The following is a 23,092-nucleotide window of genomic DNA, read 5'->3' as shown; positions in this document are numbered from 1 at the left end:
AAATACAAAAAATTAGCCGGGTGTGGTGGCGGGCGCCTGTAGTCCCAGCTACTCGGGAGGCTGAGGCAGGAGAATGGCGTGAACCCAGGAGGCAGAGCTTGCAGTGAGCCAAGATCGGGGCACTGCACTCCAGCCTGGGTGACAGAGCGAGACTCCGTCTCAAAAAAAAAAAACAAAAACAAACCACTGGGAAAAAGAATTGCAATGCTTATGACAGATGAATTTCCTTGATTTACAAAAAAGTTAGTATAAAGTAACTTTTAAACCATTTACAAAAGAGTATGTAAAGGTCCTTCACCGGAAAAGAAGTATGAACGTGAAGGATGTCCAGCAGCTGCTACACGCTTGAAAGGCAAATCAAAACAGTGAGGTGCTGTGCCCTTTCACCTCAGACCAGCAAATACTAAAATATCAATATGCCTACTACTGCTGAGACTGGGGAAACCAGTATTTACATACATTATTGATAGAAAAGTAAAAGAGTATGCCACAGGAGAGCAATTTGGCAAAAACTGGCAAAATGCTGGTGTGCCTTTATAAAACAAAACAAAACCTGTTTTGTTTTATAAACGAAGGTTTATAAATGTTTTGTTTCGTTTTATATTCTTCCATGTTTGAATTCCTTACTATGCATATTTAAATTTTGTTTTTAAACTTTGTTAGAACCAGATTAGCCTCGAAAGACATTTCTTGTCCTCTAAGCCATTAAAAGGAATTTATTTAAATATGTAAGCATATGTGCATAATACACATCCTTCCATATGCAATGGAAATTTCTGGAAGAGTATGGAAACTTAATAGTGATGATCTGGGGAGAGAGAGGGATTGGGAAATGAAGGGCTGTTTGGGTTTGCTTGTGACTGAAGGGTTACTGGGATGTGGGACTTCCACTATTAAAACTGGGATAGTCACAGGTAAACCAGGACTAGCTGGTCATCTTGCTTTTGATTTTTACCTTATGCCCTTCTTACTCCTCTGTTCTTTTAGATTTGCTTGCCATATGTGTTATTATTTAGGTAACTACCCAATAAAGGAAGTAATCTTGGCCAGGTGCAGTGGCTCACACCTGTAATCACAGGGCTTTGAGAGGCTGAGGCAGGAGGATTGCTTGAGCCCAAAGAGTTTGAGACCAACCTGGGCATCATCGTGAGATCACATCTCTACAAAAAATAAAAAATTAGCTGGGCGTGGTAACTTGCACCTGTAGTGTCAGCTACTCAGTAGTCTTAGGTGGAAGGATCACTTGAGCCTGGGAGGTCAATGCTCCAGTGAGCTGTGATCATGCCACTGCAGTCCAGCCTGGGCAAAAGAGCCAGACCCTGTCTCAAAAAAAAAAAAAAAAAAAAAAAGTAACCTTTTATTAAAGTTAAAAACGGTATGTACATATGTTTGTGAGTGAAAACAGCCAAATTCTAGCCAAGTCAGTAGCTTGCACCTGTAGTCCCAGCTATTCAGAGGCTGAGGTGGAAGGACTGCTCAGGCCCAGGGCTTCAAGGCTGTGGTGAGCTATGATCGTGCCACTGCACTCAGCCTGGGCAACAGAGCAAGATCCTGTCTCTAAAAAGAAAAGAAAAAAAAAAAACACAGCTGAATCAATTTCTCAAAGTGTAATGTGTATTTACTATTTAAGAAGGAAATCTGATGCAAACTGTGGATATTGACAGTTTTTTTCTGGGCTGAGAAAACTCTGGAACCATTTGCTACCCTATCAGAGTGGTTTGTCCACTAGATGGTGGCCATCTACACCATCCCTGGCCCTCTCCTATCCGGAAACCTTTATTCTGAGCACCCAGTAACATAGGTGGAAGTTGAAGTTTTGTTTTTCAGGTTGACCCAGAAGGTCCCAACTCTGGGATTACTCTCGCCAGTACTTGTTTTTGGTAGACTGGTGTTTTGGTATACAAAGCTACTTTTAAGTACTAAAAATATCAGTGATTATATAGTACCAATATTTTAGTATATTTGGAAATCTGAATTATTTTGTGATTGTTATTTAGTTAATGCAAAAAGACAAACCCTATAGTCTACAGGTCTAGATATGAAAGCTGCAATCAGCCACTCCATTGAATGATCAGAGTTCTGTATTAGTTCGGAGACTTTCTAACCAAGTATAATAGAAACTTGACAGCATTAATATTGCCTAGGCAATAGCATCAGACTCTTCTTCATTTATATATGATGAAACTTAAAAAAAAAAAGACAAAACAAATGCTTTCAAAAAGCTATAGTCCCTCACCTCCAAATTAAAGAAGATCTGTTTTAAGAAGTATTAGGATTATTTACATTTGAGAGACAGGAAAGAAAGGATTTTTGTTCAAAATTATACTATTTTATTTTGTTAACAGAATCTTGCTCTGTCACTTGGGCTGGAGTGCTGTGGTGCGATCTCGGCTCACTGCATCCTCCACCTCCCAGACTCAAGTGATTCTTGTGCCTCAGCCTCCTGAGTAGCTGTAATTACAGGCATGAGCCACCATGCCCAGCTAAATTTTGTAATTTTAGTAAAGACGGGGTTTTGCCATGTTGGCCAGGCTGGTCTCAAACTCCTGGCATCAAGTGATCCGCCTGTCTTGACCTCCCAAAGTGCTGGGATTACAGCAATGAGCCACTGCGCCCAGCTTCTTTTCTTTTTTAATACAAACGAGGTCTCACTATGTTGCCCAGGCTGGTCTAGAACCCCTGGTCTCAAGCAATCCTCCCACCTCAGCCTCCCAAAGTGCTGGGATTACAGGTGTGAGCCACCATGCCAAGCCAAATGGTTACTTTTATATGATTAATTCAATATATGTCAATATTAAAATGATGTATGGTTAACTTTGTTTTGTGACGTTTGTACATTTTTGTATTTGAAATGCATTAAATATTTAGTTTCAGTTTTAAAAATTTTGTACATATTTTGCTCTCTTAAAATACCTTTTTTATATTGCATTCTGTATTGTGCAAAATAAATGCCAAAATACCAGTGTTTTTTTTTTCTAATACTGCAATCACTCTTTGTGACCTTGATGAGCAAGTCACTGAACTTTTATGGGTTTTCTCACAAATAAAATGGGGATAATCAGTTCAACTGGATTATTCTAAGAGCTGAGACACTATATTAAGGTACCTAGCATTATAGGCTAAGACAAATTTATTATAAATTAGTCTAACTTAGCTCCATTTAAGCCACTTTTAATCTTTATGGAAATTTGGGATCTCCTCTACCCAACCCCCTCTATCCTGGGCCCCCTCAGAGTTGGGAGAAGCCAGCAGACCCTTGCAGGGCCTTGGAGACCCCAGACAGCCAGATCCCAAATATCCCTGCTGAGGGCTTTGGGCCCTGCAGCCGGTAGGGTTGCACCTGGGCAGGGCCTGACCTGCTCCCTACTGAGCATGGTACCCGTTTGGGGTACCATGCTGAGAGGTTATTCTTTGAGGATTTTTTATTTTTTTCTTTTATTTCAATAGATTTTAGGGAACAGGTGGCTTTTGGTTACATGGATAAGTTCTTTAGTGGTGATTTCTAAGATTTTGGTGCACCATACCCAATGTGTAGTCTTTTATCCCTCACCCCTTCCCATGCTATTTGAGGATTTTTTTAATGAGGGGTTTTTTTGGTTGTTTTTTTTTTGGCTTTTTTATTTTTGTTTGTTTGTTTTTAGCAACGGGATTTTGCTTTGTTGCCCAGGCTGGAAGTGCAGTGGCATGACCAGCTTACTGCAGCTTTGAATTCATGGGTTCAAGCAATGCTTTTTCCCAAATAACTGGGATTACAGGCTCGAACTACCACATCTGGCTAAAACATAAGTCCTGGCCCGTCACGGTGGTTCATGCTTGTAATTCTAACACTTTGGGAGGCTGAGGCGGGAGGATCACTTGAGCCCAGGAGTTTAAAACTGCAGTGAGCCATGATTGCACCACTGCACTCCAGCCTGGATGACAGAGTGAGACCCTATCTCTTCAAAGAAAAAAAATGATTAATACATGTCCTGCATGTTGTATTTCTTTCTTTTTTTTTTTTTTTTTGAGACGAAGTCTCGCCCTGTCGCCCAGGCTGGAGTGCAATGGCGCGATCTCGGCTCACTGCAACCTACGCCTCCCAGGTTCAAGCGATTCTCCTGCCTCAGCCTCCCGAGTAGCTGGGATTACAGGCGCGTGCCTCCACACCCAGCTAATTTTTGTATTTTTAGTAGAGACGGGGTTTCACCATATTGGCCAGGGTGGTCTTGAACTCCTAACCTCGTGATACACCCGCCTCAGCCTCCCAAAGTGCTGGGATTACAGGCGTGAGCCACCGTGCCCAGCCCGCATGTTGTATTTCAAGAATATCCCCACCAGGCAGTATGGTAGGAAATATGGGTTGGAAGTTCTGTATCTATTTTAGAATCTTGCTTTTTCAGTCTTCGGGGGATTTTAAGGCTATGCTATGTAGTATAGTAGCCACAAGCCACATGTGGCTATTAGCATTTGAAATGTGGCTAGTGTGAATGAGGAACTGCATTCATTTTCTGCAATTTAAATCATTTGGCTAGTGGCTCCCATACTGGATAAGCACAAGTATAGAATATTTATCTCATCTCAGAACGGTCTACTGGACAGTGTTACATTCAGAGGGCTTTCAAGCCCATTTGGTTCCAGCCCTTTGGAATTCAATTTACATTTTAATTCAGAATTAAAATTTGACTTGATTGTGTTTACTGGATGGTTAAACAAACTCCAAAGAGGGTTAATCATATGTCTCTGGGAGAATGGATGTGCAGCCCAAGGGGACACCCTGCCCCACACATGCCTCCCCCATGACTCCAGCCTTCCTTCTGGTGCCGAGCTGTCACTACACCTGGGGCAGGATCTCCTGGGCCAGTGCTCGTGCCCGCTGGTAGGCGGCGTCCCCCTCCTCGTTCTGGGCCACAGCGTGATTCACCAGCCCCAGTGCGTGGGCCTCTGTTCCACTCAGTCGTCGGCCCGTGAAGATGAGCTCTTTCGCCAGGGCCACCCCCAGACAACGGGGCAGCCTCTGAGTCCCTCCTGCCAGGATGGAGGGAGCAGGGTGGGAATCAGCATGGGAAGTGGGAACCCAGAGAAGGCTCAGCCTGGGACTCAGCCAAGACTTCTCAGAGGAGCAGGGTTCAGGTGGGAGGGCAGAGCCCAGAACAGAGGGCAAAAAAGGAAAGCAGCGAAGGACCCTGGATGGGGTGGAATTGGGCGGGTGCTGTAGTTGCGATTACCTGCCCCCGGGAGGAGCCCTCGCGTGGTCTCAATCAGTCCCACGATGGCCGAGGAAGCTGCTCACATAGAACAAAGTGAGGCCTCCCTCCCCCATCCGGTCCCCCAGTGCTAATCCCTGGGGCCACACCTGCCTCTGCTGTCTACTCTCCCCTCTAGCCACTTGCCCCATGGTCTGGCCACAGCCAGGCCTCTCCAGACTCTGCCTTTGGAAGAGCCCTAGCCCAGAAGTCAGGAGCCCAGGCCCTTATTTCACCATGCCCCTTTGGTGGAGTTGTATGTCACCAGCAAGTCTCACCCTTCCCAAGCCTCAAAGGTGGAAGAAAGATGGCTGGCTCTCTTCTGTCTGCTTCAGAGAGCCGCTAAGGATCACACGAGGTACGATGCTTGGAACAAGGAGAGTTCCTAGGAGGTGCCCCATATCTATTTGTGGATTACTATTAATAGGTTCTCTGGCTTAGCCCTGGCCTGGCCTAGAATGTCAGTGACTCCTGCTCCTGCTACAGTCGTCCGTTCCAGCTTTGTCACAGCCTGAAATTGCCCTGACTGTTCCAGTCCATGTCCTCCTGAGTTCTGCTTCCTTCCTTCGAGAAACTTGCCTTGACTGACGCACCCCACCCCGGGTCTGTCGCCTTTTCTGAATTCCCTCAGCATGGGCCATGTGAACGTGGGCAGAAGGGAGTGGGTTTTACATTCACTCCGTCTTAGTCTTCCCCAAAACCCTGTGAGTTAGGAACATGGGCATGTGAAAAGCAGAGTTGGGGCTAGACCAGCCTGGTATTTTGGTGCCTGGACACCTGGTCAGTTCCTTCTCTTTGACCTGCATTGTGTAGACAGAAGCGACTTTCATGCCTGGAGTTACCCATTTTTATATGTCTCTCCTGGGGTGGCAGGAGAGAGTGGTTGGGGGAGAAGAGAGGACATTCAGACTTTGCCTAACTGCATCCAAGAAGGCTGTTCCTAATCACCAGGTCAATCACCTGAGAAAATGATCAGTTATCTTCTTTATCCCCTCCCATTCTTCAAACAAAGCTCAATTGCTCAGAACAAGTAATGCAAATTTGGCTGGTGCCAGTATTCCTGCCCAGGCACCTTTGTGATTAGCTCAGCCATTGACAAACTATCCCTGGGGCTCACCTTTTTCCGAAACATGGTGGATAAATCTGACTTGGACAGAATGGGAAGACTGGACATTGCTCTTTGACCCCCTTGGCTCGTAACAGCAATTGCTCTGAGGTGGGTCAAATATTCCCAAAATGAAGGAAGCAGGTTCTGACAGGTCACAGATACTACAGCAGCTAATGGCTGTCCCAGGAGGGGAAGCAGCTTCTGCCTGAGCACCCTCTCTGCTCTGTCTTGCCTTAGTTTTGCTTTTGATTGGAAGCCAAGAACAGTGGCTGACTGCAGAATGCCCAGACTCACCGTTTCACTCACTCCTGACTCCCTAGCCCCACCCCCTGCCCCCAGTCCTGGCCCAGTACCTGCCACTCGGAGGTCACAGGCCAGGGCAAGCTCTAGGCCTCCGCCCAAGGCAAACCCATCCATAGCCGCAATGGTGGGTGCAGGGAAGGCTGCTGTGGAGAGGAAGAAAGGCTCAGCCTGCGAGGCCCTGGTGGGACCAGGACAGAGACTCAAGGCTGGGGAGGGGCAAGCTGGTTGGGACAGAGGCCTCAGTGGACCCAGGTCTGGGGACATTACATGGAACCTCAGCCAGGTTATCTTAATCCTTTTTTTTTTTTTTTTGAGACGGAGTCTTGTTCTGTCACCCAGGCTGGAGTGCAGTGGCGCGATCTTGGCTCACTGCAACCTCTGCCTCCCAGGTTCAAGTGATTCTCCTGCCTCAACCTCCTGAGTAGCTGGGATTACAGATGTGCGCCACCACGCCCAGCTAATTTTTTTGTATTTTTTTTTTTAAGTAGAGACGGGGTTTCACCATGTTGGCCAGGCTGGTCTTGAACTCCTGACCTTGTAATCTGCCCGCCTCGGCTTCCCAAAGTGCTGGGATTACAGGAATGAGCCACTGCGCCCGGCCTCTTTTTTTTTTTTTTTTTTTTTTTTTGAGATGGAGTCTTGCTGTTGTCGCCCAGGCTGGAGTGCAATGGCACAATCTCTGCTCACGGCAACCTCTGCTTCCCGCAGCCAGGTTATCTCAGAAGCCAATTTTCCCTTTGGGGAAAGTTATGGAATCAGCCAGGGAAGAGGAATGGGAGGATGGGCTGAATGATCCGCTGGCCTCCCTGGGACCTCCCTTTCTGTGTACCAGCCCTGTGCTGGGTGCTGGGAACTGGGAACACAGAATGAATCAGACATAGCCTTTGTTCCCATGGGGCTCAGTCTCATGGGGAAGACAAATGTGTATCAGGCATTATTGACCCAGGATCATCAGTGCTCCAATAAAAAGCTCAGAGAGTGGGTTGGGAAGGCTTCCTGGAGGAGGAGGTACTAGAGGGCTTGAAGGACAAGTAAAAGTTCAAGTAACCAAGAAGGGGTATCTCAGGCAAAGGGAACAGCAATTGTCAAAACTTGAAAGCATGCTTGGGGAAACTTAACTGCTTTGGAATGGCCAGGCTTGAACCCTGAGGGTGGGGCGGGACACAAAAGCTGAAGAGCCAGAACTCCCTCTGTCAGAGAATTGCCCTCGGTCATCCTCCCCCATCCCCCTGGGCGAGTCATCGGTCTTACCACAGAACTCCAAACAAAGAAGACTCTCCTTAGATGCTGGTGGGGGTGGTGGGGCTGTCATCGGCAGGGACCCCCAAACCCCCTCCTCCACCCCACAACCAGATCCTCACCGATGTCATTCATCAGGCCCCGGAGTCGCTGGACAAAAACCCCCACCTCTGCTTCACTCATCTGTTCCCGCTCCTTCAGGTCTGCACCTGCAGATGGCGAGGGTTGGTACCAGCCCTTAGGAAAACGGCACTTTACGGAATCCCAGGCGGTTAAAGGATCCAGCAAAGAAGACCTGAGGACAGGCAGCCAGCGAGGAAGGAGAAACACCAGGAACCCGGGCAAGGAAGTCAAGGGAAAAGAGGAGCATCAAACAAGGAGGGTGTGACACAGCAGAAAGGTGAACTGGACTCCATCAAAACAGAAACCTTCTGTGCATCAGAGGACACTATCAATAGAATACAAAGCCAACCCACAGAAATGGCTGGGTGCAGTGGCTCACACTTGCAATCTCAGCACTTTGGGAGGCTGAGGCAGGTACATCACCTGAGGTCAGTAGTTCAACACCAACATGGTGAAACCCTGTCTCCACTAAAAATACAAAAATCAGCCAGGCATGGTGGCGGACACCTATAATCCCAGCTACTCAGGTGGCGGAGGCAGGAGAATCACTTGAACCCAGGAGGTGAAGGCTGCAGTGAGCTGAGATCGCACCAACGGCACTCCAGCCTCGGTGATGAGCAAGACTCCGTTTCAAAAAAGAAAAAAGAAAAAAAAGAAAAGACAAGACACGGAATGGAAGAAAATATGTGTAAATCATATATCTGATAAAGGTTTAATATCTAGGATATATAAAGAACTTCTCCAACTAAACAACAAAACAACCCAATTCAGAAATGAGCAAAGGGCCAGGCGCAGTGGCTCACACCTGTAATCCCAGCACTTTGGGAGGCCGAGGTGGGCACATCACCTGAGGTCACGAGTTCGAGACCAGCCTGGCCAACATGGTGAAACAGTGTCTCTACTAAAAATACAAGAATTAGCCAGGTGTGTTGGTGGGCACCTGTAATCCCAGCTACTAGGGAGGTTGAGGCTGAGGGAGGAGAATTGCGTGAGCCCAGGAGGCAGAGGTTACAGTGAGCCAAGATCGTGCCACTGCGCTCCACCCTGGGCGACAGAGTCTCAAAAAAAAAAAAAAAAAAAAAAGGAAAAAGGACTTGAATAGACATTTCTCCAGAGGAGATATACAGATGGTCAATAAGCACTTGAAAAGTTGCTCAATATCATCGTCATTAGACAAATGCAAATCAAAACCACAATGAGATACTACCTCACATCTATTAGAATGGCTTTTAAAACAAACAAAACAAAAAGTTGGCATGGATGTGGAGACATGGAACCCTGGTGCATTGCTGGTGGGAGTGTAAACCCATGCAGCTGCTGTGGAAACCAGTTCCAAAAAGTTAAACAGAATTACCACACAATTCTAGTCCTAAGTATATACCCAAAAGAGTTGAAAGCAAGGACTCAAACAGATACAGTCCCTCCTTATCCGTAGGGGACTGGTTCCAGGACCCCTCAGATACAAAAATCCATGGATGCTCAAGCCCCTTGTATAAAATATTGTAGTATTTGCAATATGACCTATGCTCATATATCCTCCTGTATACTCTAAGCCAGGGGTTCCAATCTTTTGCCTTTCCTAGGTCACATTGGAAGAATCGTCTTGGGCTACACATATAAAATACACTAACACCAACGGTAACTGATGAGCTAAAAAAAAAAAAAACACCCACAAAAAAAATCTTATAATGTCTTAAGAAAGTTTACAAATTTGTGTTGGGCCACATTCAAAGCCGTCCTGGGCCACATGCGGCCCAGAGGCCGAGGGTTGGACAATGGACAAGCTTGCTCTAAATCATCTCTAGATTACTTACAATACCTAATACAATGTAAATACTATGTAAACTGTTGTACTGTGTTGTTTTTATCTGTATTATTTTTTATTGTTGCATTGTTATTTTTATTATTAACATTTTCAATCTGCGGTTGGTTGAGTCTGTGGGTGCGGAACCTGCAGATGCAGAGGGCTGACGGTACTTGTACACCAGTGTACTTGGGGACATTCTTCACAGTGGCCAAAAGTGAAAACAACCCAAGTATCTATCAACAGATGATTGGGTAAACAAAATGTGGTATATATACAATAGAATGCTACTCATTACAATAGAATGTTACTCCATAAAAAGGAATGGAGTTCTGACACTTGCCACAACTTGGAGGAGCCTTGAGGACATGTTAAGTAAAATAAGCCAGGCACCAAAAAACAAACATGATATGATTCTACTGGTATGAGGTATTTAGAATAGATAAATGCATAGAGACAAAGTACCATACAGGTTACCCAGGCTGGAGGGGAAGGGAGAATGGGAGTCACTGTCTGAACAGGCTGAGTTTGTTTGGTATGATAAAGAAGTTCTGGGAATGGATAGCAGAGACATTGCACAATATTGTGAATGTACTTAATGCCACTCTGAATTGCACACTTAAAAACAGTTAAAATGGTAAATTTTGTGTTACTTACATTTCACCACAATTTCTTTTCCTTTTTTTTTTTTTTTTTTTGAGATGGAGCTGTGCTCTGTCACCCAGGCTGGAGTGCAGTGGCACAATCTCAGCTCACTGTAACCTCCACCTCCCGGGTTCAAGCAATTCTCCTGTCTCAGCCTTCCGAGTAGCTGGGATTACAGGCACTGGCCACAATGCCCGGCTAATTTTTGTATTTTTAGTAGAGACGGGGTTTCACCATATTGGTCAGGCTGGTCTCGAACTCCTGACCCCAGGTGATCCACCCACCTCAGCCTCCCAAAGTGCTGGGATTACAGGCGTGAGCCACTGCACCCGGCCCACAATTTCTAAAACATGTAAGTAATAAGAAAATTAAAAATTGACTAATTTTTACAGGCAGAGTCAGCAAGGTCCAAGAAGGCTGAGAGGTCAAAGGTCAAGTAAAAGAGAATGGAAGTGAGTACAAGATGCAGTGGCACGCAGGTGGGCAAGCGCCTTGGTGGGAAGAGTGACCGTGGTGGGGTCCTCGAAGGCCAGATGCGGGGGTGAGCAGGAGTAGGGGGTAAATAGACTCTTCCAGTCCTAGACTACAGGAACTCAGAGCTGGGAGAGCCTTTGGAAATCTTTGATCAGTTCCAGCCCTTCTGTGAGAGATGGGGAAACTGAAGCTCAGAGAGGGGCAGGAACTAGCCCAGGAATTCTAGAGCTAGTTGAGGCAGACCTGAGCCTCATGCAGCCCCTTCCTTCTCTGTGCTTAGCTGGGAGAGTGATGAGCAAAGCTCACGGGAGAGAGCAGGTATGACATGACCTTCACAGAGGTCAGAGATGGAGCCAAAGGAAGAGGCCAGGGTAGGGTAAAGACCTCAGGCAGAGCAGCTGGGTCAGGCCAACTGGTCTGCGCACTTGTCAGCCCAGATCTCAGGCCGGGCACCCTGACCCTGACAGCTGAGACCTAAGGGCTGAGCCACCTCCCCTTGAAATCTGAGCATCATGCTAACCCTTTCCCATCCCTCCACAGTCTCCTCCTGATCCACAGTGGCCCCTGGCGGCCCCTCCCCGACCACCCTCTCAGATTCTGTTCTCAGCTCAGGGCCTGGTGTACGTTTTTCCTCCAATGTCTAAAATGGAAGTTCATGGTGCTTGCCCAGCTGTGAGGACCAAATGACACAGGGACAGTGGAGGGCTTTGGTGACAGGGAATGAGACCCTATTGGTAGGCAAAAGGGCATAGAGTTCCATCTTGGCCACTGACCTTATGAGCATCTTTGGGCTCCATCTTCTCTTTTTTTTTTTTTTCCCAGGCTGGAGTGCAGTGGTGCGACCTCAGCTCACTGCAACCTCTGCCTCCTGGGTTCAAGCGATTCTCCTGCCTCAGCCTCCTGAGTAGCTGGGACTACAGGTGCCTGCCACCATACCCAGCTAATTTTTGTATTTTTTAGTAGAGAAGGGGTTTCACCATGTTGGCCAGGCTGGTCTCAAACTCGGGCCTCAAGTGATCTACCCGCCTCAGCCTCCCAAAGTGCTGGAATTACAGACGTGAGCCACTGCACCTGTCTTGGACTCCATTTTCTTATTTCCCCCATGAAGGGTCAGAACAAAGCATGGCATAGCCGAAATAACTAGGATCTAAGGGTTGGAGAGGCCAAGTTCAAACTAAAGTCTATCCTACTTCTTACTAGCTATATGATCCTAGGCAAGGGAATTTTCCTCCCTGAGTCTCTGCATTCACATCTGTAAAATGGCAACAATGAGTCCCATGCTGGAGCTGATCTAAGGTTTCCCCCAACCCCTGGAGGCTGGTGGGCACCCTGCAGAGCCCAGATGGGGGCAGGAGAGAGAACCTACCTGCACAGAACACGCCCTTCACTCCACTTCTGAAGAGCAAGACACGCACTTGCTGGTCCTCCCGCAGCTGGGCCAGAGTTTCCAGCAGCTACAGAGGACACCCAGTTAGATAGTGCCAGCCCATCCCCAGCCCACCCTGGCGCCCGCCCTTTCTTACCTCACTGACGAAGACATTCCCCAAGGCATTGCGGGCAGAAGGTCTGTTCATCAGAATCTCAGTGATCCCTGTAAGGAGTCAGGGCAGCCACGGGAAAGCAGCTGGCTCTGCCTAATCCTGGGTTGTGGGCTGGGGACTGGAGGCAGGAGGCCTGGGCTCTGGGGAGCCTCTGCCCTAGATGACCAGAGTAACTTGCCGCAAATCACACACTCAGGCAGGCCTCAATTTTCCCAACCATAAAATGGAGAGAAAAACCCTTGCTCTTTCTGCCTCAGAGAGAAAGTGGAAGAGCTTGTAAACTGTGAAGCAAAATGGGGAGAGGAACAAGAATGACCACCACAGTAGCCCTTGCCTGCTTCTGCTGTTGTTAGACAGACAGACACACACACAAGCACACATGCACCCATGTACCTTCTTTAATTTTACAACTCCCTCCATATTAATCTTTTTTTTTTTATTTTTGGGGGGAGAGTTTTTTTTTAATTTTTATTTATTTATTTATTTTTAGACAGGGTCTCAACTCTGTCACCCAGGCTGGAGTACAGTGGTATAAACATGGCTCACTGTAGCCTCAACCTCCTGGGCTCAAGCAATTCTCCTCCCTCAACCCCCGAAATAGCTGGGACTATAAGCATGCGCCATTACATCTGGCTAATTTTTGTGTTTTTTGTAGAGACGAGGTTTCACCATCTTGCCCAGCCTGGTCTAAACTCCTGAGCTCGAGCAATCTGCCCGCCTCGGCCTCCCAAAGTGCTGGGATTACAGGTGTGAGCCGCCGCGGCCTTAATCTTTTCTTCACAGCAGACTTCTTCCTCTAGAGCTTGAGGAGTTATGATAAGGCAAATACCCTTATAACCACCACCCAAATCAAGAAATAGAACTGTGCCGGCCACCTCAGAAACTCCACCACATGTCCTGACTCAATCGTAGCTCCCTCCTTCCCCCTGAACAAGTAACTCTTTGACTTATAGTAATCACCTCTGTGTACTTCTTTATAATTTTTTTTTTTTTTTTTGAGACAGAGTTTCACTCGTGTTACCTTGGCTAACTACAACCTCCGCCTCCCAGGTTCAAGCGATTCTCTTGCCTCAGCCTCCGGCGTAGCTGGGATTACAGGCATGTGCCACCACGCCCGGCTAATTTTGTATTTTTAGTAGAGATGAAGTTTCTCCATGTTGGTCAGGCTGGTCTCGAACTCCTGACCTCAGGTAATCCACCTACCTCGGCCTCCCAAAGTACTGGGATTACAGGTGTGAGCCACTGTGCCCAGCCATTTCTTTATAATTTTATCACCCAGGTGTGCATCCTTAGGTATCATAGTTTAGACTTGCTAATTTCTAAAATTGCCATGTATCTTTTAAATCCTGGTACAATCCCCACATGCTCCCCACAACTCTGTCTTTCCCTCAGAGATTATCTGTGGAGGAGGCTGGGGCATTTAACCTATAGGGTTTCTCAAAGCCTGGGTTTTGCTAACTGCACAATCACGGGGACAGATCAATATGATCCTCTGTCACAAGAAATTAGCAACTAAATACAGAGGCTTGCTGTTCTGTTTGGCAAGACAGTAACCCTGGCCCTACCTGTATCATGTTCTTTCACCAGCAACAGCCAAGTTCCTTGGTAGTTTTCTATACTCATTTAGTCACTTTCTTACCTTCCATTCACTCAAACCTTCTCCAGTCTAGGTTCCAGCCCCATCACTCAGCAGACATTATTCTCATTAAAGTGATGAATATAGCCACATCACTAACCAAGGGACACGTTTCTCTCCTTGCCTCAACCTCGTGGTGGCAAAAACCTCTGCTGACATTAACACACTCCGCTTGATCGTCTTCTGCTTTGGCTTCTTAGAAGAATATTTATTTATTTATAAATAGATGATTTTCTTAGAGCAGTTTTAGGGTCACAGCAAAATGGAGTGGAAAATACAATTCAATACAGTTCACATATACTCCCTGTCCCTACACAGGCACAGCCCCTTCCGCAATCTCCATCCCCCACCAGAGGCACGTGTGTTGCAACTGACGAACCTACAATGATGCACTGTCTCCACCCAGGGGCCCTAGTGTACATTGGGGTTCGCTCTTGGTGGTGTACACTCTGTGGGTTTACACAGATGCATAATGACACGTATCTGCCTTGGCTTTGGCAGGCCCCCATTCTCCTTCCTCCTACTTTTCAGGTGATGCCTCTGCACTCCTTCACTGCTTCTCTTCTGCCCAATTATTTTAAGGGCCTAAGTTCCTTAAGGCCAATCAGATTCTCTTCATTCACTCATTTGTACATTTATGTATTTGCTGTGTGCTGGCCTCTACTAGACACCATGATTCCAGAGACCAGGACAGACTCAAGGCCTGTCCTCATGGAACCTACAGCCTAGCAGGGAAGACAGACATTAAATAATTAATATTTGTGAAGAGAACCTGGAGAAAAAGGACAAACAAGTAAGGGGCCTCCAGTGGGCAGAGGGGAGCCCTAGTATAGAAGGTCAGCAATGAGTTCTCAGAGGAGGAAGTGGCCTTTAAGCTAAGAGCTGACAGGAGAGCAGGAATTGGCCAGGCAAAAGATGGGAGAGTGCATGTGTGCATGTAAGTGTGCATGCATGGTGCATATGTGAGCATGTGCATGAGTGCCTGTGTGTGTGCATGCATCTTGGCAAGGTGCAGGGAAGGGGGCAGTCCAGGAGAGAAGCCTGTTGCAGGCAGAGGGAGCGGCAGAGAAGAGGGCCCAGGTGTGGGACTGCAGGGTGCCTTCCAGAACTGGAGGAGTTCAGGCAGAGGGAGAGCAGGATAAGCTGAGGCAGGAGGGACCTCCCTTCCACAGCTCACACACGCCTGCCTCCTGTACACCCAGGGCTCCCGTGTGTGCCCAGGAGCCCAGAGCTCTCCTCTGTACCCCAGGCCTAAATAGCCAAATGCCTACTTGATATCTCAACTGATATGTCCTGCTCCATTGGTGAGCCAATGACCTTGCTATCAACCCAGAAGTTGATCCTGTCACCCCGCTCTTACCTCACCTACAAAATGCACTCAGTCACTGAGGCCTGCTAATCCAACGTCTTAAAGAGATCTCAGGCCTCTCAGCTCACACCACTTCTCACAGCCATTAACCTGGCACACGCTCTTTCCTGGATCCCTCGGATCACCCATCTGGCCCTCGAGTCCTCAGTCTTGTTCCCTCCCAGCACACACACACACACTTGTTCCCACACTTGGGTCACAGTCATCTTTCTTACCCCAATCTGACCGCATCCCTCCCCTTCCCCCTTCTTTTCCTCAAAATAAAGTTCAACTCCTTAATACCAACCACAAGGTCCCCCCAATCTGGCTCTTGCACCCACTCTGGCCCCAATTCACCCCCACCATCTAGTTAGGGTGTGGGGAAGAGAGATGGGCTCTGGGAAGGAGCTCACACCCTTATCATCCCTTCTAGGCTATTTCTCCTCCTACGAAATATCAGGATGGACATTTCAGGTCTTCCCAGGGCTGAAATCCAGGAGGTGCCCAGAGGAGTGTTTCCCAATCCTTTGGCCTTCAAAGACCCCTTATTATTATCTCCCAGGGTCCTCGGCTTTGTCTGTGAACAAGCAGCGTTTATGAAGTTAGCATTCTCAGTGTAAGCTGATCAGAGACACAGAAAGGCCAATGAAAGCTTCAGGGCTCTCAAGGGACAGGGTGTTCAGCCAGGAATTACAGAACTATGGCTAGGGGTAAAGAACTGTAACATTCAGGCAAACTGGACTTCCTTAGCCTCCCCAGAAACCTGCAAAGAGCTCTTAGAGCCCAGCAGGTCTGGAGGCTCCAGAGAGGTGTGCAGATGGCCATGAGGTCGCTTCCAGCTCCAGTGCTCCAGGAGAGAAAATGGGGCAACTCTGGAGAAGAAAGGGAGACTGCAGTGGATAGAGAGATGCCTGATCAGGAGGAGTCAAGGACCCTGACCCCCACAAACTTCAGAGCAGTCTAGATCCAAGGTCCCCAGAGTGGCCCTCATGTTTACATCCTGAATAATCCCCTCCCTTGCATGTGGGTGGGACCTGCGAATTGCTTCTAAGCAATAGTATACAGCAAAGGTTATACAATGTCACTCCCGAGATTAGGTTAAGTTATATGGCGAAGGTGGTGTGACTTCTGTAATTCAGTTATAGTATATAAAAGGCTCTGTCTTATTAGTGACACTCATGGGCCTAAGGAGAGGGTCAAGTAGCAAAGGACTGCGGGCAACCTCTAATTGCTGAGAGTGGCCCTTGGCCAACAATCAGCAAGATAATAGGACTTCAGTCCAACAACCACAGGAGGTGAATTCAGGTCTCAGCAACCTGACGACCTTGGAAGCAGATCTTTCCCGTCAAGCCTGGGATGAGACCACAGCCCTGGGCAACTCCTGACTGCAGCCCAGCCTGGCAACACCTGAAGCGGAGAACTCTGCTAAGTTGTGCCTTGACGTCTGACGTACAGAAACTACAAAATGATAAATGTGTGTGACTTTGAGTATCAAAGTTTGTGATCATTTGTTAGGTAGTAATAGAAAGCTGATATAGCCGTGGTGTCCTGGGACTGGCAGACACTCCTCTCTCTGCTTTCCTGTTCTTTCCTTCCATTCTCTCTGGCTGACTGTCTCTCATCTTTCAGCCTCATCTCCTATCTCCGCCTACATCTCTCTCTCGGAATATTGACTGCCAAATCTTACAGCCCTTAGCTCAAGCCACAGCTCAGCCACACACCAGCCCCATGGCCTTGGGCAAACCACTTTACCCTTCTGGCCTTCAATTTCCTGATCTGTAAGAGAAATAATAAAAAGGTTATTGTTAGGATTAAAAGAGATAATGCACTTAAGTGTCTAACCAGAGTTTGTGTAAAACACCCAGATACTAGGGGAAGTCTCAGACCTAATACAGTGTCTGAACTTTAAGCTGGGAGCCCCCCAGGAGCCAGGCAGGGTGTCTTTGGCTGCCAACATTCAATTGTGCAACATTTAATTTGCACTACCACGTGCCAGGTCCTGGAGAAATGGAGAGTAATCAGGCCAAGGTCCCTGTGTTCTCAGTCTAGCCCCGATGCTGGGAACATTGCCCTTCTGGCCCCAACAGCGGGGATGGGGCTGTGCTGCACCCTTCCCACTCTTACCAAACCTACCATACCACTGAGCAGCTGACCTAGGATCACTTCTGTCCAGACGGCTTGGGTCATAGGCGAGGTGGTATGGGTAGAAGTCAACAGAAACCACTGGAAGGGCTGGGCGTGGTGGCTCATGCCTGTAATCCCAGCACTTTGGGAGGCCGAGGTGGGTGGATCACCTGAGTCAGGAGTTTGAGACCACCCTAACCAACATGGTGAAACCCCGTCTTTACTAAAAAGACAAAAATTAGCCAGGCGTGGTGGCACACGCCTATAATCCCAGCTACTTGGGAGGCTGGGGCAAAGAATTGCTTGAACCCAGGAGGCAGAGGCTGCAGTGGGCCGAGATCACGCCACTGCACTCCGGCCTGCGCAACAGAGTGAGACCATCTCAAAGAAAAAAAAAAAAAAAAAAAGAAACCACTGGAGGGTAGTGTGGAGAACAACTGTTTTAACAACCCTTTACTATACAGAAGGGGAAACTGACGCCCGGAAACAAAGAGGATTTGCTCAAATAATAGCTGGACCCAGCTGGCAATCCTCACTCTCAAAGAGCTAACAGCCTAGGATAGAGACAAGTTCAGACACACGAAACACAAAAGGACAGTGTGGGGCAGGGGGCAGCAGAGCAGGGGAGTTCCAAAAAGATTTCCATAGGCAGAAAGGAAGGAAGAGGAGCCAAGTCAGGGCACAGCTAGAGCAAAACACAGAGGTAACACACCTTCAAATGCGCCCATGGGTAGAGGAGGGAGGATGGAAAGGTCAGCTTGTGGTGGAGAACCTTAGTGCCCAGCTAAGGAGTTGAAGGACAGCCATTAATTACAGTCATGCACAGCATGATGATGTTTTAGTTGGTCAGCTACAGACCACATATAAGACATATAAGTCCCATCACATTACAATGGAGCTGAAAAATTCCTATTGTCTAGTGACACTATATCTGTCATAACATCATAGCGCAATGCAACACTCAAATGCTGGTGGTGAGGCTGGTGTAAACTAGCCTGTGTTACCAGTTATACAAAAGCACAGCACATACAATTAGGCCCACAACATAATACTTGATAATGATAATAAATGACTATGTTTTGAGTTTACGTATTTACAATATTATTTTTACCATTATTTTAGGGTATACTCCTACTTTTTATTTTTAATTTTTTTGAGACAGGGTCTTACTCTGTTGCCCAGGCTGGAGTGCAGTAACATGATCATGGCTCACTCATGGGTTAAAGACCTTTGGGCTCACTTGCAAATATCAGGAATCCTTGATACTGGACAGCCTTGACCTCCCCGGCTCAAGCCATCCTCCCACTTCAGCCTCCTGAGTAGCAGGGGCTACAGGTACGCACAACCATGCCTGGATAATTTTTGTATTTTTTTGTAGAGAAGGGGTTTCACCATGTTTCCCAGGCTGGTCTCAAACTCCTGGGCTCAAGCAATCTGCCTGCCTCACCCTCTCAAAGTGCTGGGATTACAAGAGTGAGCCAGGTGAGCCACCGTACCTGGCCTGGGCCGTGTGTACTCCTACTTATTAAAAAAAAAAAAGAAAAAAGAAAAAAGTTCAGTGTAACACAGCCTCAGGCAGGTCCTTCAGTAGGTATTCCCGATTGTTATCATAGGGGATGACAGCTCCATGCATGTTATCGACCGTGAAGACCTTCCAGTGGGACAAGATGTGGAGGTGGAAGACCGTGATAGGTCTAGGCTCGTGTGTGTGCTTGTGTCTTTGTTTTTAACAAAAAAAGTTTAAGAATTAAAATTTTTAAAAGCTTATAAAATAAGGATCTAAAGAAGAAAACATTTTTTGTACAGCTGTACAATGTGTTTGTGTTTTAAGCTAAGTGTTACTACAAAAGAGTCAAAAGTTGAAAAAATTAAAAAGTTTATAAAGTAAAAACAGAGTAAGCTAAGGTTAATTTATCATTGAAGAAAGAAACATTTGTAAAGCAAATTTAGTGTAGCCTAGGTGTACAGTGTTATAGTCTACAGTAGTGTACAGTAATGTCCTAGGCCAGGGGTCCCCAACCCCCGGGCTGTGGACCCATCCCAGTCTGCGGCCTGCTAGGAACTGGGCCACACAACAGGAGGTGAGCAGCTTCATCTGTATTTACAGCAGCTCCCCATAGCTTGAATTACCACCTGAGTTCCACCTCCTATCAGATCAGCGGTGGCATTAGAATCTCATAGGAGTGCGAACCCTATCGTGAACTGTGCATGTGAGGGATCTAGGTTGTTGCGAGCTCCTTATGAGAATCTAATGCCTGATGATCTGAGGTGGAACAGTTTCATCCCCAAACCATCTGTCCCCCAGCAAGTCCGTGGAAAAACTGTCTTTCATGAAAACGGTCCCTGGTGCCAAACCCGTCCCTGCTGTCCTAGGCCTTCACATTCACTCACCATTCACTCGCTGACTCACCCAGTGCAGCTTCCAGTCCCGCAAGCTCCATTTATGGTAACTGCCCAATACAGGTGTACTATTTAAAACATCTTTTAGACTGTATTTTTACTGTGCCTTTTCTATGTTCAGATACACATTTACCAGTGTGTTACAGTTGCCTACAGTATTCAGCTCAGTACCATGCTGTCCAGGTTTGTATTCTAGGAGCAACAGGCTATACACCACGTAGCCTCGGTGTGCAGTAGGCTACCCCATCTAGGACTGTGTAGGTGCACTCTGTGATGCTCCCACAATGACCACAATCACCTAATGATGCATTTCTCAGAATGTAGCCCTGTTGTTAAGCAACACATGACTCTATGAGAAATAAAGCCGCTAAGAACAGTGAAGAGTGGTTTACCACCCAACCTCAAGCTCAAGGGCAGCAGGTAGAATGTAACAGTGCTCTTGTGCCATCGGCCCCAGTGGAAGGCGGAACCCGGAGCTTCTAATATGAACATCAAATGACCCCAACTCATTCCCTGTGAGGGCTCCGTGTGTGATGTCGTCCTCATGCCTCCTCTGCACTGTCATCTTGGTTTCTGTCTCTCCTTCTCTCACTGACTTTTCCTGCCCTTTGAGCCCTCTGGCAGGGGCAGAGGCTTAATCTGCTGATCCTTGTCATTCTTTTTTGGATAAAATGATTCCCAATATTTGCAAGTGAGCCTAAAGGTCTTTAACCCATGATAATTTTGTGTTTACAGATGTACAAGTCTGTAATTTGAGTCACTGAATTACTAGAAGAGCCAGTGATTACCTAATGGTTGAGAACACAGGCTTTGAAATCAGACCTGGTTCAAATAACTTAACCTTCTGTGCCTCCGTTTTTTAATCTGTGAAGTGGGGAGAATAATCTTGACTGTCTTAAGAGCTGTTGCCAGTCGGGTAGTGAACTAAGCATGAGATTGGGGGTATAAGGTTCAGCAATATCAACTGTTCAAGGAAATCCTCACCAAGTGGTGCAGTGGGACACTAGGTGGCCTGTCCGTGTCCACTGAAGGTGGCAGATGCACACTTGGGAACAGTGGGCAACAGCAGGGAGCAAGGAACTGGATTTTATGGCAAAGCCCCCTTTCAAACTTGGTGTCAAGCTGGTAAAAAGGAAGCAATACTGCTGGGGAAGGGGTGGCAGGCGCCATGTCCGGCCACGAAGGTGGCAAGAAGCCACTGAAACAGCCCAAGAAGCAGGCCAAGGAGATGGACGAGGAAGATAAGGCTTTCAAGCAGAAACAAAAAGAGGAGCAGAAGAAACTCGAGGAGCTAAAATCGAAGGCCACGGGGAAGGGGCCCTTGGCCACAAGTGGAATTAAGAAATCTGGCAAAAAGTAAGCTGTTCCCTATGCCTAAGGAGATGGTGACCCTTTATTTCATCTGTATTTAAATCTCTCTATTCCCTGCCATAACATCTTTTGCCACCTATAGCTGGAATTAAGTGTTGTCTTGGAGCTGTTGTACATTTAAGAATAAACTTTTGTAAAAAAAAAAAAAAAAAAAAAAGGAAGCAATACAACGAAATGTACAGTACGATGCCAACTGTGTATCAAATGCAGGAGACAGGGGATGAGATGGGGGGAGGAGACCCAAGGCAGGAGAAGCGCCTAGCCCTGATGGTTACCAGCAGAGGACTGAGGAGCGTTATCAGCACCACTGAATGCTCCAGAAGTCCAAACAACAACAACAACAACAAAAACGCAACACGCGATCGGAGGCGTTTTCTGCCAGTGACCCGCGAACTTTGCCCCCCACCCCCCGCCCCCGCTCCATACTACCGTTGATCTTGGCCAAAAGGCAGAGAAACAGCGAACTTTTCCCTGGAGCCGGAAGGACGCAAAGGTTCGCTAGCGGCCCAGGGCGGGCGCGCGGCTGGAGAGGCACCCTCCTCACTCTGCCCGCTGCCGCACTGGGCACTGGGACTGGCTCCGCTGCCTCCGCCCCCGAACCGGGCCAGGACCCTTGGCGAGGGAGGGGAACGCGCACTTGAACGCTCCTGACCTGGGGGCCGCGGGGCCCAGTCCTACCCGTGCGGACCCCGCTCCCCCTTCCACACAGTCGGAAGACCCCAAAGGGCCTTTGAAGAGACCGAGGTTGCCGGAAGCCCCCCCGCCCCCAGCTAGAGTCGGGAGCCACTAAGGCGGCCGCCCACCACTCGGGCCTGGAGCGGTTTGGGGCGCCTATAACTGGGAGGGAGGGACTGGGGATCGAATCCTTCAACGCACTGAGCGGCCCACCTGCCGGCCCCCGCTGCCTCCGGACCGGGCCTAGTTCCATTCGCGTCATGCGCGCGCCCCGGGACTGCGCATTTACCTTGGTCCGGACCCGCCAGGGCGCGCACTTGGATCTCTGAGCCCCCGGCCGCCCCGTCGGAAGCGCAGCCGCGGGCCCGAAGGGGCCTCCAGGGGCGCAGGAGGCACAGAACGCGCAGCATCGGGGCGCAGGCTGGGAGTGAAGGTGCTTCTCCGGCCCTGCACCGTCTCGGCTCCCGCTGAGAGCTCGCAGTTCCGGCGGCGGGCGAAGCCTTCGCCAATTGCTCCACCTATGGGCCAAGCGTCTGTTGCCTCCTTCCGCACCTCCTGGGGACAGGGAGACTTGAGCGGAGGAGGTCAGGGGAAGCCCAGCTCCTCTGTGTGATTTGGCGTAACTCTGTCAACCTCCCAGCGTCAGTGTTTTAATCCTGTAAAATGGGGATAATAGTGACTACCTCGTGGTGGTGTGAAGATTAAATGAGGTGTGTGAACCCTGCTTGCTTGCACATATTCTCAATTTCATTTTTTAAATGAAATGACATTTAATGAGTCCCTTGAGCGTGTCTACACTCGCGAACTTCACTGCTTCACCTCCCATTTGCGCCTCACTTTTTTTTTTTTTTTTTTTTTTTGAGACGGAGTCTCGCTGTGTCGCCCAGGCTGGAGTGCAGTGCCTTGATCTTGGCTCATTGTAACCTCCGCCTCCGGGTTCAAGCGATTCTCTTGCCTCAACCTCCCGAGTAGCTGGGATTACAGGGACGCGCCACCACGCCCGGCTAATTTTTTTTGTATTTTTAGTAGAGGCAGGGTTTCACCATGACGAAACCCTGTCTCTATTAAACATACAAAAA

General features: G+C 48.0%; 2 protein-coding genes across 16 annotated transcripts in view; one reads left to right on the top strand and one right to left on the bottom strand.

Annotated features, from left to right (window-relative positions):
* Positions 1 to 23,092, bottom strand: part of ECHDC2 (enoyl-CoA hydratase domain containing 2) — a 32,334-nt gene that overhangs the window by 4,322 nt on the left and 4,920 nt on the right. For 2 of the 15 annotated variants that reach the window (XM_002810810.4, XM_009250230.2), the window contains exons 1-7: positions 22,303 to 22,741; positions 12,442 to 12,509; positions 12,285 to 12,372; positions 7,995 to 8,081; positions 6,684 to 6,776; positions 5,205 to 5,261; positions 4,817 to 5,004 (exon numbers count right to left, since the gene is read on the bottom strand). In XM_002810810.4, the coding sequence (XP_002810856.2) occupies positions 4,817 to 5,004; positions 5,205 to 5,261; positions 6,684 to 6,776; positions 7,995 to 8,081; positions 12,285 to 12,372; positions 12,442 to 12,509; positions 22,303 to 22,423 (702 nt within the window). In that variant the 5' untranslated portion in view covers positions 22,424 to 22,741. Of the gene's footprint in view, positions 1 to 1,201; positions 1,320 to 4,816; positions 5,005 to 5,204; positions 5,262 to 6,683; positions 6,777 to 7,994; positions 8,082 to 12,284; positions 12,373 to 12,441; positions 12,741 to 18,279; positions 18,730 to 19,977; positions 20,243 to 21,767; positions 22,242 to 22,302; positions 22,742 to 23,092 lie in introns of those variants that run through there. The other 13 variants (XM_002810811.3, XM_003775688.3, XR_008524820.2 and 10 more) reach the window with 12 other exon arrangements.
* On the top strand, positions 20,419 to 21,493 carry LOC112133357 (translation machinery-associated protein 7-like). The gene has a single exon (XM_054554646.2). It carries the CDS (start codon positions 21,136 to 21,138, stop codon positions 21,325 to 21,327), a length of 192 nt encoding a protein of 63 aa, XP_054410621.1. The 5' UTR covers positions 20,419 to 21,135; the 3' UTR covers positions 21,328 to 21,493.

Source organism: Pongo abelii, chromosome 1, assembly GCF_028885655.2.
Source record: "Pongo abelii isolate AG06213 chromosome 1, NHGRI_mPonAbe1-v2.0_pri, whole genome shotgun sequence".
NCBI classification, from domain to species: Eukaryota; Metazoa; Chordata; class Mammalia; order Primates; family Hominidae; genus Pongo; species Pongo abelii.
The sequence above is the reverse complement of the archived record's forward strand: the minus strand, read 5'-3'. Positions and strand labels throughout refer to the sequence as shown.

Coding starts and splice junctions, on each gene's coding strand:
- LOC112133357 (XM_054554646.2), top strand. CDS start 21,136: ATGTCCGGCCACGAAGGTGGCAAGAAGCCACTGAAACAGCCCAAGAAG.